The following is a 14,403-nucleotide window of genomic DNA, read 5'->3' on the forward strand; positions in this document are numbered from 1 at the left end:
ATAAATTTCTTACTTATTCCAATTCCTTAGTCAGTATTTGAAAATTCAAACTTGAAATCTCCCTCTTGCGGTTGAAAAGTGACATTATACTTTACGCGCGATGCCGCTTTGTGCTCTTTAAAGAAGTGCACTCCCTGTTTGTGCCCCTTGCACCACGTGATCTGTTCTCCAGTTTTTATTTCACTAGAAAAGTATAAATTCAATCAAATTGTTATACACAACAATTGGCTAAAATAGACTCTAGGTTACATAATAAAATACAGTAGGAATAGTTTTACAATATTGCGTAAAGTTGTATTAAGATTCCAGTCAAAGGCGCTTATTAAGTCTACTGTTCTTAATGTTTACGAAACTCCTTTTGACTGGAATCTTAATTACAATTGACGCTGCTATTCCCTATGATAATGATTTATTCCAATAAGGCTTCAAAACCGATTGATATTCGCTGGAGTACGTCAGGTTCTCAGCCCTACTGACTAAAACTATGTATAGCATCGAATTACCTACAATTTTTCACGAAAATTAAAACAAAAATCATAAATTAAATACCTGTTCTATTACCCCGGACATTCGAGCTTTCAGGGCTAACCAAACTAGGTTTAATCTTATATTTTTTTTCATTTTAATATCCACGAAAAGCTGTTCTCCGGTTCTTCTCCGGCGGATAGCAATCGTGCAAAAACAAATACTCCTTGTTTCAATAATGAGTCTGTTCTTCAGTTAGTTAAACCACGCGACTAATGCATTAGAGATCTTCAAACAAACTCGAAGATGGTCAATACAAAATTGTCGGAACCGAACCAACAAACCTACTGATAAGACATGAAATTGTAGCTTCGCTACTATTTTTTTTTTTTAATGAATTTATTCCTGCAAGGGCCAGTGTTGATAATTAGCTCCGGAGTAAGATCCCAGGTTGTCCATAGAGCCAGACCATTCAAATCCTGATAAATAATAATAGTTAGCTCCGGAGTAAGATACCAGGTTGTCCATAGACGAGACCATTCAAATCCTGATAAATAATAATATTAAGCTCCGGAGTAAGATACCAGGTTGTCCATAGGACCAGACCATTCAAATCCTGATTTAAAAATAATATTATCCCCGGTGTAAAATCCAAGGTTGTCCATAGGACCAGACCATTCAAATCAAGATTAAAAATAATAGTTAGCTCCGGTCTGGAGAAAGATCACAGACAAAATAATTTAGAACCCAACGCAGGAGTTAGGGATGAGGAAAGAACTACCCTCCCTTATATTCACTTTAATAAAAAATTTAAGGAAGGGGGGTTTAAATGATTTCTAGGGTCTTTAAGGGAAATTACCCCCAATATATAAAAGTAACAGGATATATAGTTCTCGCTAACAGTGACGCTTTTCATGGGCCAAGAAAAATCACGCCTAGAAAAAATAACAATATCTGAAAAAATAAATTGCCTCTTCAAACTAAAATTTAACTTAAAGGCCTCTAGGGGTGTAGCTGCAAGTAAGCAAAATAAAAAAAATCAGCTTAAGCCAACCCTAAGTCCATAGGAATATATGCCTCAAAGTTAAGGGAATCTACAAAACAAATAAAGACGCCTAAATCACATATTAGATAATTGTAGAGACGAACGTACAAACCATAGTTTAACGAATAGCTGCGCTACTTACCAGCTGGGACGGACCAATTTCAATGGCTCCAGTGTAAGTAATAGGATGTTCAGGTACAGGTGTGTCTGTCAGGGAGAGTGTCAACAGTTTGGTGGGTTGGGCCAGTGCAGTGCAGGGGTATTCCCAGAGGGGCTGCGGCTCCACGTTTTCATCACATGTTGTGCTGGCCTAAATATATATATAATACATATGGATAAAGCCTGTATGAAAACATTGGGTAAAAATGACAAATTGCATATATAATATTATCATATATTTGTAAAACTAAAAGAAAGAGAATAGTTATTTATCTCATCGTATCATAGACAGCTTTCCGCAGATATCGAAATGAACTTTATAAGATTAAAACCATATTTTGTTAGCCCCGATTTTTATTTTAATATCCGTGGAAAATTGTCTGTTATCCAATGCTATACATCATTTTTCAGAACCGGTTTTAATCCATCGAATATAAATCGGTTTTGATTCCATACTGCAAACCTATTGCATAAAGTTTATTTTTGTAAGAATCTTAAGATTTTAATAACTACTAAATGTTTGAGTTCTTCTTTTAGAGACGCTTCATATATAGTTCACTTGAATTACCTTTGCTCTATTTTATATTTAGATTTAATCCTTGTCATGGTTTTATGCTATTATATCACTTCTTTTCCCTTTGAATACAGAGCCCTAACATGCCTGAACAAACGACAAGAACTATCCGCAACGGACGGACAGACCAATGCTTTATGTAGAGAAACTTTGCTTAAAAAATTACCTTATCGATAATATGATCAAAATGCGTCATATCAAAACCTTCAATATTATGCAACGGTGCTCTAATAATATATTGGAATAAGTAAAATAAATATTTTTCTTGATTTTTTTATGCTAAGCTAAGGAAATAAAATTAAGGTTAGGTTTATTAAGTTCTGAAAGTCCCAATTGGTTAGGGTTCCTGCGGGAGTGATAAATAGGAAAAGAAACTACACCTCCTTTTTTCGAAATATATTTTTTAAAGGGGTGGAGGTAGTTATCAATGCAAAAGAAATTGTGATTTTTTACTTCTTTAGAAGTCAATTTAGCAATGTTAGGCGCCAAAATCTGCTCTATACTTATTCCATAACGCCTGCCTTATTTTCCATAGATGTTGATAATGTACAGGCACCATCCAAACACTCATACATCCAGGTAGGGTTATACAATTATCTAAAATTAACAAAGACGATTACGTCCAATAATTGCCAAGCTGTATGAGTATTAGAGTAGATTGTTTTATGTTACTAACAGCTACGTTTCTAAAGACTTTTAGGAACCATTGAGTAAAGAGGAAGGGGATTAGTCGACACTTCACTTTCAATTTCATTTATGATGATAAATTATTGATAGTGGACAAATAATGCCACGGTCGTAGCGGTTATGCGTCTTGCGTCAGGTTAGAATGGTGACGCAAATTTCAGACCCCAGATTTGGCAGTTAGAGAATAGTTATTTCTTTTATCGTATTATAAACCGCTTATGATTGTACATTTTTATATTCGTAGAAAGCTGGGTATTACACCGACTCAGAATTACCACTTTTTTTAAAAATTCAATGGGCGCGCTATTCCAACCCATTCCTTTTATGATATAATGACCATTGATACCAAAAAAGTGTTCTGGTAGCTTTTTTTCAGCAATATGTCAATTTTGATTTTCATAAAAAAGGGGAAGGGTCCCCCCTGAGGGAGAAATTCTTTTTCTATCAAATCATGACTTTATATACCTTCCTAAATTCGTCTTGAAGAGTAGATTCAGGATCAAAAAACGGTTTTTCAAAATATTGACCCTGGCAAAAGTTATCCTTAAATAACTGTCAAAATCAGCTGATTTTGCTAAAATGGCCAAAATGCCTGGTCAGTCTTTTGAGGATAACTTTTGCCAGGTTCAATATTTTAAAAAATCGTTTTTTGATCCGTAATGTACTCTTCAAGACGCATTCAGGAAGGTATATAAAGCCATGGTTTGAAAGAAAATAAAATTTCTTCCCCAGGGGGGACCCTTCCCCTTTTTCATGAAAATCGAAATTGACATATTGCTGAAAAATAGCTACTAGAACACTTTTTTTGGTATCAATAGTAATTATATCATAAAAGAAATGGGTTAGAATTGCGCGCCAAAAAATTTTGCATTTTGAGTCGGTCTACTGGGTATATTACGATGATAGACATACGTTTTTTCGTATGGATGAGAACCGGTTTCTATCCACCGGATTCGAATGAATACGAGGAAATTTTATCTTTATATTATAGCGAATTAGATAATCTAGCAAGCATCGCTTTTATCCTATAGAAAAAAAATAGTAAATCAAATAGCGAAAACTGAGATATGAAACTTGCGTCAACCATTCCAATATGACGCAAGACGCATGACCTCTACGACCGTGGCATTATTTTGTCCACTATCAAATTATTTCTTTTTGGTGGGGCGGGGGGATGTTGTGCACGCAGGTTCTCTCTATCAAGGATCATTGTAAATAGAACCGAAAGAGTAGCTTCCATGAGACAACGTGTTAAGTTATGATGTAATTAAACATTGAGCTTGAGCTGGCCCAAGGGCAATACAAAAGTGTCTCGTCCTACTTCATAACTACTTAGGTCCAAACACTATGAAACTACACACACACAATAGAACCATATCGGTCCAGCGGTTGGCGAGATTTTATGCTACAGACAGACATCCTGTTACTTTTACATAAGGTTAACCTATTCCTGGTTTTCCCTTCTAGATAATTCAACTATGTTATGAGATTATTTACCTGAAATGCGTCCATCCTGTTTCAGCTGATTAACATGATACCAGAAGACCAGGTTGTGCCAGCTCAGGACAGATCCATTGAAGAAAACGTCAGAGATGACAGCTTCATAAGGATTGCCATCAGTAACAAGGTCGTCAAGATCACCAACTATGGTTACTCTCTCTTTTAAATCATTTTCCTGAACAAACATATAATTACACAGGCATCAAGAAGCCGATGTAAATGCGCGATAAAGACATACGCGCATTTTCTCTGGCCAGACACTTCGTTTACATAATTGAGTTCTTTGCTATAAATGATAATACTGGACAAACTTCTGGATATAACTTATTGGGTATTGTGAGAGGTTTTCGAATACTAAGATAAGATGTTTCTACCAGCTGGCGAATATTACTTTACCACTTTACCCAATCACCTCCCTTGACAATAGACGATTACATTGACCTATAACTGATGACTATATTAGCAACATAAATTGCAACATAAATTATCCATTTTTTTGATAAAAAATAGTGAAAATATCTAACCTCTGATATTTGATGTAGGATGTCTCTCATAATTCTATTTTCTTGAACAATTGTTATTTGCGCATTTGTACACACACCAGCTGCTAGCAGACCTAAAAAATTGCTATTTATTGCATCGTATTATAGACAAAAAAAATTAGATTAAAATAAGAATGTTAGTCCCGGTCTAACAAAACTGGTATCAATTTTATGATTTTTATTATAATATTCGTGGTAATCTGCCTGTAATACAATGCTATACATGATTTTCCATTATGAATGACAACTGGTTCTAATCCAGCGGATATTAAAGAGTTTCAAAGTCATACTGGAAAATAAACTCTAGTTGTCTGTTATGTAAGTGGTAAGAATATTAGCTCTAGCAGCGTCATAACTAAAGACGTTAAAATGATTTTCCTATTGCTTCTATGACAGGTACATGTCATTATTTTCTTAAGATACTTAAGTATAACGTAAATATTTCTTACAACGATGCTACTAAAATAGAATCTTATCTGATTGTTTAAGGAATTACCATTTCAAATATAAAATTAATTAAACAATTCTATCAGCTTAATATATAATTTAAATATAGCCAAAATATTTGTGAGTTTAAAGTAGACATACAGAATTCCTGGTGATGACTATATGTATATGTATTTGAAGTACTTATTATACCTTATTGTTATTATTGTTATCTACATGGTTTAAAATATCTAATTACCTAAGATAGTTTGATCTCCAAGACACAAAATATTCTTCACTTTATCACAGATTTTCTCCCTTCACAGTTGATAAATAAAATTTTAGGACTTGCAGTCAATGGGTTTGTTTGTTATATTAATCAATCAAGGAACGGAGGGGACATTTGGCTGATAATTACACTTGTCTCCAAAATTTTCAAATTATCTTTTCTTATTCGTTGGTTCAACAACTTTGGGGACTTTCATGAATTGTGATTGGTTGGTTCAAAAGTTAAATGTCAAAATGTTTTAATCACAAATTGTAAAATACAAATGGGTTAATTTTATTCTTTGGGGATGTCCATTGATTTATCGACCGTTGTCTTATCCCTTTAGATCCCTGAAATCAATCACTAATCTTCCCCAAAAATGGAATAAGATCAGCTAAAAATTCTTTTAAAAAATCAGCCTTTAGAAAAAAACAAACCCTAAAAATTTAGTGTAGAAAAAAAGTAGGTAGGACAAGTTGGTACATTCCATAGAAAGCAGAGCCAAATCGGTCCTACAAAATCTTGAGCTTTAGAAGGACGACGGACAAACAGACATTGTTCTACTTTGTAATAAAATATTTATTTCAACTGTTCCTAAATGCCTGGATGTATTTATTATTTGACTTCATATTATTAATCTCAGAGGAACAGACGGACAAACAGACATTGTTCTACTTTGTTTTAGGGATAAGATTCTATTTTTAAAATATTTTTCAACTGTTCCTTAATGCCTGGATGTATTTATTATTTGACTCCACATTATTAACTTCAAACAATCTTGTGCGTGACATGGGTAGGTGGCACATTTCCCGGGGTTTTATACAATCTACAGATTTGTTTAGTAAATGCATTTAATTCGGTGTATATTCTGCACAGGATCTTTTCCCCACGACTGAAAAATATTTCAAAATAAAGGAGGGAGAAAAATGGAAAAATATTTTTAGTACTCTTTTTATTTTTTATACCCCTCCAGCGTATTTTTCGAAAGTTTTCACCAAAAGAGCGGAAAAATGTTTTCAGAACAATTTTTTTTTTATTTTCCTCCCTCACTTTTACATATTTTTAATTTCTTCTCGTATTCATTCGAATCCGGTGGATAAGAACCGGTTCTCGTCCATACGAAAAAACTATGGTTAGCATCGTATTATATCCAGTTTTCTACGTATATAAAAATACAATCATAAGATTAAAGCCAGTTTTTTTAAGCCTGTGCCTTTGGCACCTCGGGGCTAAATAACTGGATTTATTATCTTATAATTGTACAATCTATATCCGCGGAAAGCTGTTTATAATACGATGCGAGAAATAACTAATCCCATTTAGCAGGAAATTCAATGCAGAATATAAACCCATTTATTTAAAAAAAATAATTTGAATAAGAAAAACCAAATGCAAAACTCTATTCCTTGATTAATTTTGTTGACATCAAACCAAAGTGAGTATTCATCATGATTTGATGTTAGTTCAATTTTTTCTCCCTTTAAAGCATATTTTAAACAAAATGCATGTGAGAGTTTGTAGTTTTTAAAATTAATAGTTATAAAAATAGAAAGGTACAAATATTTAATAGAATTTTGTTAATACTTTTATTTTGCGGCCTGCACAGAATTTGCCATAATATTTAAACCTTCGTAGGGTGAAACATTAAGAAGAAAGTATTCCATGTTTCATTTTTGGCAATACTAAATGTTGATAAAATGTAATACAAAAAGGGTGCTTTACATCAAAGAGTACAAATCGATTGTCAAACACTGAAACCCAACTTCCCCTTAGTTTTAAAATAAATTGAAAATTATGGGGAGGGGAGATCGTTTTTTCTCTCCTCTGCTTAGCCCCTGCGAGCTCTTAACTCGAAAGTTGTTTCATCAACTGTAGTTAAAATATGCTTTTGGTTCAACAACAAACAAAAACATCTTGTTTAAAATATGTAATGCCTTGTTAATTTTAATTTCTGTGTTGGGGAAATAAACAGCTTGCATCCAATGATCACGCCACGACTGTTCCTGAGGTTTTAATGAAAAAAATAATAAACAATAAGAAGTTAACAAAGTTATAATGTAAAAAGAACAGTAATGTATAGTACACAGTAAAGATTTGAAGAGAGAAGAGACAGTGAAAAATATAAAATCGTCCCCTTCAATTTTCATAAACTTGTTTCTATGAACTATAAAGTTTATGGGAAAGAATTATCTCATGTCAATTATACCCCCCCCCCTAACTGAAAAAAAACATTAATTATTCACCTGTCCCTCTTTATGATCCCAGAAGGGGGCACAGGACAGGAGAACAGTTTCCTCCGGATCTGTGTAGCAGTCCCACCACATGAAAACAGCTGTGGCTGTTCCCGCATTCACGGCTGTAAATTCTTTCTTGGTTTGGTCATGACACGGAATTGGACTGGAAAAAATAACAAGATCCAGTACAACAAAATCAATAGTGGAAAATTTTGGACACCGTTACTTTGTATACATAGACCAATCATATATCAACCAAGACCTACAAAGTTTTAAGCCAACGGATAAGAGGACGTGAGAATAAACTGAAAACAGCTGTTGCTGATCCCGCATTCAAAGCTGTAAATTCTTTATTGGCTTGGTCATGACAAGGAATTGGACTAATACAGTTAGTTTTAATATTATAATTGTACAATTTTATATCCGCGGAAAGCTGTTTGTAATAAGATGCGATAAATAGCTAATCTACCTTTTCTTACAGGCCAGATCAAAATCAAAGACTTGTATTGGTTCTGAAAGCGGAGTAAATTCTGAAAGGTTCATCTGGGATAACTGGATGTCATGTAACACTGATAAACATTATTTAACATTTACTTTATTATGATTACTATCAGTTGCGTCAATAGCCTCCAAAGTTATTTTTTTTCGGGGGGGGGGGGGGGTGTCTTTTTTTCTGGGGGCGATTTTTCTTGTGAATGTGGTTGTACCCTCCCCCAAAATAGTTATAAAACTTCCCAGGACCTATGAAAAGCTATCTTGTAAAAGAGAACCACATCAGTTCAGTGCTTGGCGAGATCCTTCGGAACAAACGGACATACAGACATCCTGTTACTTTATTATAATAAATCTCTAGATGACCAGAGACGCAATCATGAAAAACAATGCAAGCTAACATTAATTGTTTTATTTGTTAGACATCTCCCCACCCCCTATTTTTTCTCAATTTGAAATTAAATCCTTATGATTTATTTTTATCTCATCCTAATGATTGTACAAGAGCTGAATGTATATCAGATTATATCTTTAGAACCAAATCAGATAAAAAAAATCAAATGTATTCTATGAATGAGGTGAGACAGTATCAAAAATGTATGTATATGACATAATAAATTGACAATGAAAAACAGACAACGCCTAATTATGAAGTACCTGCGCTACCAGAAAAATAAGCAAGTCAAAAGTAAATATCATTCCTAAATTATCAATAGAATATCTTCCACCAAATTTAATTTTCTTTCCATCGCCGTTACTGAGATCTATGTCCCTTAATCTGTTCCAGTTAGAGGCCAAGTCACTTGACACTACCTAGGATATTAATACACATAAAATAAATTGGGGGAATTCATTTTCCTATGCAAAACCCTTGCCGGGGGCCTCACATATATTCATGTACATTCCCAATGAATGATGATACATAAAGTTTTCCCTTTTGTAGATTACAATTAGCCGTTGAAACTTAATGAATCAACCAATCAAACTTTGATTAAAGTCCCCAAAGATTATAGCCTAACGAAAACGTTATGTTTTGTAGGGTTGGCAATCCGTATCCGAATCCGGGATCCGCCCAATTTTTGGTCAATTTTAGAATCCGAATCCGGAATCCGTTTTTTAATAGCGGATTCGGATTCTTGATTGGTAGGCTAAAATTAGCGTCTTGAGTTTTTTCTTTGAACTCCTCCTTTTTGAAGGCATAGATTATCATCATTATATATAAAATCTTTTAAAATCTGGTTCGATTCTCGGAAGTAAATTATAGAGAACACCAAGAACATTAATTTTTAGGACATATGAAGCACTTAATTTTTTTGATTTAAAAAAAAAGCCTTTTAAAATATTGCTAAAATCCGGAATTCGCCGACAATTAAGAATCCGGAATCCGCCGTTTTTGGGACGGATTCTTGTAAAAATCCGAATCCGGTCCAAAAATTGACGGATTGCCATCCCTACATAAAACTTTAGACTAGTGTAATAAACAGACCAATGTACCCTTCCTCCCCGGGTTACTGTGCTCGACCATGCATTATAAGGGAAACCACTAGACTTTGGGTACCTGTGCAAACATCCTTGCCCTTCCAGGTACAACAATTCTGTCCTGCGTCAACAGTTCCTGGTTAGCATGGTTGTAGGTACCTATGGCTCCCTCCCCTATCAATTCTGTATCAAACACCTAAAAAAGAAGGCAATTTATTTTTTTACAAGGGTTACCTGAAAGAGGTGTGGGAGGTCTCGACCCTTCACTTCCAATTTTAGTTTTAAAAATGACTTTAATACTATTTCAGGGGTGTTTATTTTCAAATTTGACCCTGCAGAGGGGGGGGGGGGGGGGGTAAAAAAAAAAAATATGTGGTTGGGGGGAAAAAAATGTAAAAATTAATAGAACTAAAAACATTTTTTCCCTTTTTTCTCACCTTTTTGGTGAAAAAAAACTAAAAGAATATGTGGGAAGGGGGGATAATATGAATAAAATAAAGAGTTCTAAAATTATATTTCCATTTTATTTTCTTCCTTGCAAAAAAAAACTAGGGAGGGTAAAAAAATATTTTGCAGCAGGGAAAAAAATTAATCTTGTGCAGAATATATATACACCCCTGCAAAATTACCCCTACGGCCTACATACCTCAGTAACAAGAATATTAGCCCTTTGTTCCATATCACAGCCGGGCCCAACAGTCAGCTCTGTAGATCTTTTCCTGAGAAACGAGGTCATGATCGGTCAAAACTTGATTTTCATGTATTTATTGCATTTTGAACCTACACAATTATGATAAAAATAACATACCTAACAAATAGAGTTTTAGGTATATAGTTAGAAAGTAAATTTGGCAACATAAAGGGGGAGGTAGGTTGTGCTAAAAATCCGTAAAAGTGTGTGTTTTAAGGCTTAAAAACAGTAGTAGAACGATAATATTCACTAAATATATGTGTATTCCTTATTGAAAAGAACTATAGACAATTTCTTTTTATTAAACTTAACATAAATTTTATCGTTCTAACACTGTTTTTAAGCCTTAAAACTCAACATTTTACGGAATTTTAGCACAACCTACCTCCCTCTTTATCTATTGTTCTTTAAACTAAGAATTAAAATATTTTTAAAATTAAAATCCGTCAATTGACAAAAGGTGACGTAATCTAATGAAATGTTGTACCTTACTAGTTTGATATCGTCCTTAAATCCATTAACTTCAATAATTTTACTCGCGCATTCAGCCATGGGCCTAAATAAAATACATTTAATTCGAATGCAACTATATCTTTATACATACAGAATATGCAATTAAAGACTTTAAAGTTGCGCCAAAAAAAACTTGTAGAGAAATGTCACAGACAGATATACATTGGAAACTCTTAGGAGATTAGTGTTTGTTTAAGACATTTAAGGCAATACAAATAACAGATTAAGACTATTAATTCAATTAAAATGAAGGTAAAAACTATACCTAAGCGTATTTGTATAAATAACAAGGATGACAACATCCATAAAAGCGAAGCACTTAAACAGTAGGACAAACGGACATCAACACTAGTATATAGTGTCAGAACTGAATAATCATAATATAAATGTACATATAAGAGTCAAAGCAAAATTGTAAGTAAAATGTGTTGAAAAACTGCTTGATTCAGGATAATGTTTATGGACATACTTACATTTCTAGGACTTGATTATAGAGTTGCTTCGCTTATTACATTACACTTTGTTGTCCCAGGAATCAATATACCAAAAATCAGATCAATCGGATGATTAGATCACATAAAAATTTGTTGTTAAAAAAGTAAAAAAATCAACATGTTTAAAATGGACGTACGGACATTTTGGTGATGATTATAGAGTTGCTACGCTTTCTAAATCGTACCTAACTATTAAAGGAATCACCATGCAAAATTTGAAATCGATAGGACAATTCTAACATGCCTAAATTAACGAAAAAAGCTATCCGTTACGGACGTACGGACGGACGGACCGACCCTAATTATAGAAAAGCTTCGCTTTTAAAAAGGTGCTTAGTAGTTATTTATCGCATTGTATTATAGTCAGCTTTCCACAAAAAAAATAGAAAAATGAAAAATCATAATAAATTATCTTTATTTTATTATTCGTAGAAAATTGTTAATAATACGATACAACATAATATTTTTCAGTAAGGCTGGCTAAGAACCGGTTATAATCTAGCGGATACTAATCCGTTTTGATTTTGAAGCCATACTGTGAAAGAAATAAGAAAGCATTAGCAACTTTACAAATATTCTCTGAAACCCCCCAAAAAACTTAAATGTTTAACCTGAATTCTTCACAAGCGACTATGGATTCAATGCCTCCTTCCGCAGCTGCCATCATAGATAACAGACCAGTTCCGGTACCTTTTCAATATCAAAGTTCCATAAAGCAGCAAATAAGGGGGTCATTTTTTTCGCGGATTTTCCGTAAAGTTGTATGTACGGTTTAGTCAAATGCGCTTATTACGACAAATTAAACTGTTCTTAATTCTGACCAGTTCCGGTGCCTTTTCAATATCAATAGTTCCTTAAAGCAGCCAATACTTTATTATGACAAGTAGTGTCTTTAAATCACTTCTGCAAAAGTTTTACATCTAAGAAAAATGCAAAATCGTACCCTATGAAGTTGCTTGCATGTTTCTAAAATTCGACTGTTTCATTAAAATCTCGCTAAACACTTTAACACTAAAAATTGTTGGGCACTCCTTTTCATAGGGGATCCAAGGACCAAAGGGGAAAGGAGTGGACAGAAAAATAACCTATAACGATCCCAAAGGGGACTATCCACGAACAAGAGAAAGTGATTCTAAGCACCTTCCAGCATTGATCCATAGTATTTTTTTTAGTGAATATACTATGTTTATGTTTAATATTTGGTTTATCGACTAAAAAGTTAGGTTCCACCATGGTTTTATAAGAAAAAAAAACTTTGAAATGTTAAGATTTTTTTGTGCAATATCATCAATATTTTGAGAGTTCAAACTGTTGTTTAAAAGCCTTGACACAAAAGTTTATTATTTTAATTAAAAATGTATTTTTGGAATAGGGTTGGTAACTTGTAATATTGTAAACAGTTTAATTAAAGTAATTTTGCAATTTACAGCATTTTGATACTTTTCTGCCGTGTCATTTTATTTTGTCCTTTAAACTCAACAAAGCATTTGAGGTTATTGCAACAGAAAACGATTTACATTTCAAAGTTTTTTTCATATAAAACCATGGTGAAACCCAACTTTTTAGTCGATAAACCAAATATTAAGCTATTAGGCATACTACGAGCACCTCAAAAAAATTCAATTTCATGTACCTACCAAATCAAAATTCTAAATCCCCCCTCCCCCCTTATTGTAAGAGATTTAGCTGCAATAAAAGAACTTTCCTATGTCCAGGACTCGAACCTTATCACCTCGAGCCTTCACCTTCTTTATAGCCGCCTGTAATCCAACTCTGAAAGTAATTTTATGAATAAAAGTTTAGTGCATATTCTGCATAAGAATTTTTTCCCGTCTGCAAAATGTGTCATTCCCCACTCCCCCCTAGTCTTTTCCCCCAAGAAGGGGGAAAATTGAAAAAGTTACCAGTACTAAAAATGGAAAAAAATGCTTTAAAAACTCTTTATTTTTTATTTTTTACCCCCTTTGACATATTTTTTACTCCCCCCCCCCCCCCCTCCTCTTGCAGAATATAATTATACACCCCTGAAATATATAAGCTTATGAAATAGTTAGGTATTTATCGGATCATTTTATAGACAGATTTCCGCTTGTATTAAAATGGAAAATTATAAGATTACAATTAGTGAAAAATTATCCGTAATACGATGCTATACGTGTTTTTCAGTATGGCTAAGAACCATTTCTAATCCAGCAGATATTAAACAATTTCGAGACCATACTGTAATATTCATTATCCAAGCATTTAATTAACAATGTTAGAATGTAGTCGCTCTAAATCCGTTTTGTAATAAAAACCTATTAAGGATTTAAAGCTTACCTATAAAGCCTATTGCGTTCACTATCATGAAGCATGTCTGCAAAAGATGCTCGGGCGAGCTCCTACAAAAAAAAATAGGTGATTTCACAATAAGTAATGTTTGAGATCTGATAACACCTTTCCATTAAAAAACTTAAAAGCTTTGTAAAAAAAATAAAAACTACTCCCTTCCATTATTTTTTAAAAAGGAGGATGCAGTGCTCACTTTGGTACTTTGTGAACGAGCTATGTAAATTTTAAAATCAAGTATAAGTTTTATTCAAATTAAATTAATGTTTCAATCAGCATCAGAACAGCCTGTGAATAATATTGTCTGGAATAGATAAGATCCAATTATGAACAAGAAAAGACGCGTAAAACAAGCCTTTTTTTGCGCTACATTATTGATTGTTGGCTATTCCAATCCTTTTTTTGTAAGCTAAAATTTAATTTTGTGCAAGCAAAATATTTACGTTTGACAGCAGCTAACAGGCTTAAAAGTTCCTACTTTTTGGGAACAATCGATCCCAACTATC

The 14,403-nt window shown here is 33.5% G+C and overlaps 1 protein-coding gene and 1 long non-coding RNA gene across 3 annotated transcripts in view; one reads left to right on the forward strand and one right to left on the reverse strand.

Moving 5' to 3' along the window:
• Positions 1 to 14,403, reverse strand: part of Art7 (arginine methyltransferase 7) — a 15,608-nt gene continuing 1,205 nt past the window's right edge. For both annotated transcript variants that reach the window (XM_080147766.1, XM_080147765.1), the window contains exons 3-22: positions 13,889 to 13,950; positions 13,274 to 13,342; positions 12,181 to 12,258; positions 11,050 to 11,118; positions 10,518 to 10,590; positions 9,951 to 10,067; positions 9,094 to 9,205; positions 8,370 to 8,469; positions 7,910 to 8,063; positions 7,601 to 7,669; positions 7,072 to 7,144; positions 6,389 to 6,492; positions 5,658 to 5,715; positions 4,955 to 5,046; positions 4,428 to 4,605; positions 2,765 to 2,840; positions 2,410 to 2,470; positions 1,653 to 1,820; positions 871 to 944; positions 1 to 183 (exon numbers count right to left, since the gene is read on the reverse strand). In XM_080147766.1, coding sequence (XP_080003892.1) covers positions 27 to 183; positions 871 to 944; positions 1,653 to 1,820; positions 2,410 to 2,470; positions 2,765 to 2,840; positions 4,428 to 4,605; positions 4,955 to 5,046; positions 5,658 to 5,715; positions 6,389 to 6,492; positions 7,072 to 7,144; positions 7,601 to 7,669; positions 7,910 to 8,063; positions 8,370 to 8,469; positions 9,094 to 9,205; positions 9,951 to 10,067; positions 10,518 to 10,590; positions 11,050 to 11,118; positions 12,181 to 12,258; positions 13,274 to 13,342; positions 13,889 to 13,950 — 1,944 coding nt within the window. In that variant the 3' untranslated portion in view covers positions 1 to 26. The remainder of the gene's footprint in view (positions 184 to 870; positions 945 to 1,652; positions 1,821 to 2,409; positions 2,471 to 2,764; positions 2,841 to 4,427; positions 4,606 to 4,954; positions 5,047 to 5,657; positions 5,716 to 6,388; positions 6,493 to 7,071; positions 7,145 to 7,600; positions 7,670 to 7,909; positions 8,064 to 8,369; positions 8,470 to 9,093; positions 9,206 to 9,950; positions 10,068 to 10,517; positions 10,591 to 11,049; positions 11,119 to 12,180; positions 12,259 to 13,273; positions 13,343 to 13,888; positions 13,951 to 14,403) is intronic.
• LOC145305904 (uncharacterized) overlaps positions 11,611 to 14,403 on the forward strand; it is a 28,563-nt gene continuing 25,770 nt past the window's right edge. Inside the window, exon 1 of the long non-coding RNA XR_013874813.1 lies at positions 11,611 to 11,898. This is a non-coding gene — a long non-coding RNA (uncharacterized LOC145305904). The remainder of the gene's footprint in view (positions 11,899 to 14,403) is intronic.

This window comes from Acartia tonsa, chromosome 14 (genome assembly GCF_053477335.1).
Source record: "Acartia tonsa isolate MP-2025a chromosome 14, ASM5347733v1, whole genome shotgun sequence".
NCBI classification, from domain to species: domain Eukaryota; kingdom Metazoa; phylum Arthropoda; class Copepoda; order Calanoida; family Acartiidae; genus Acartia; species Acartia tonsa.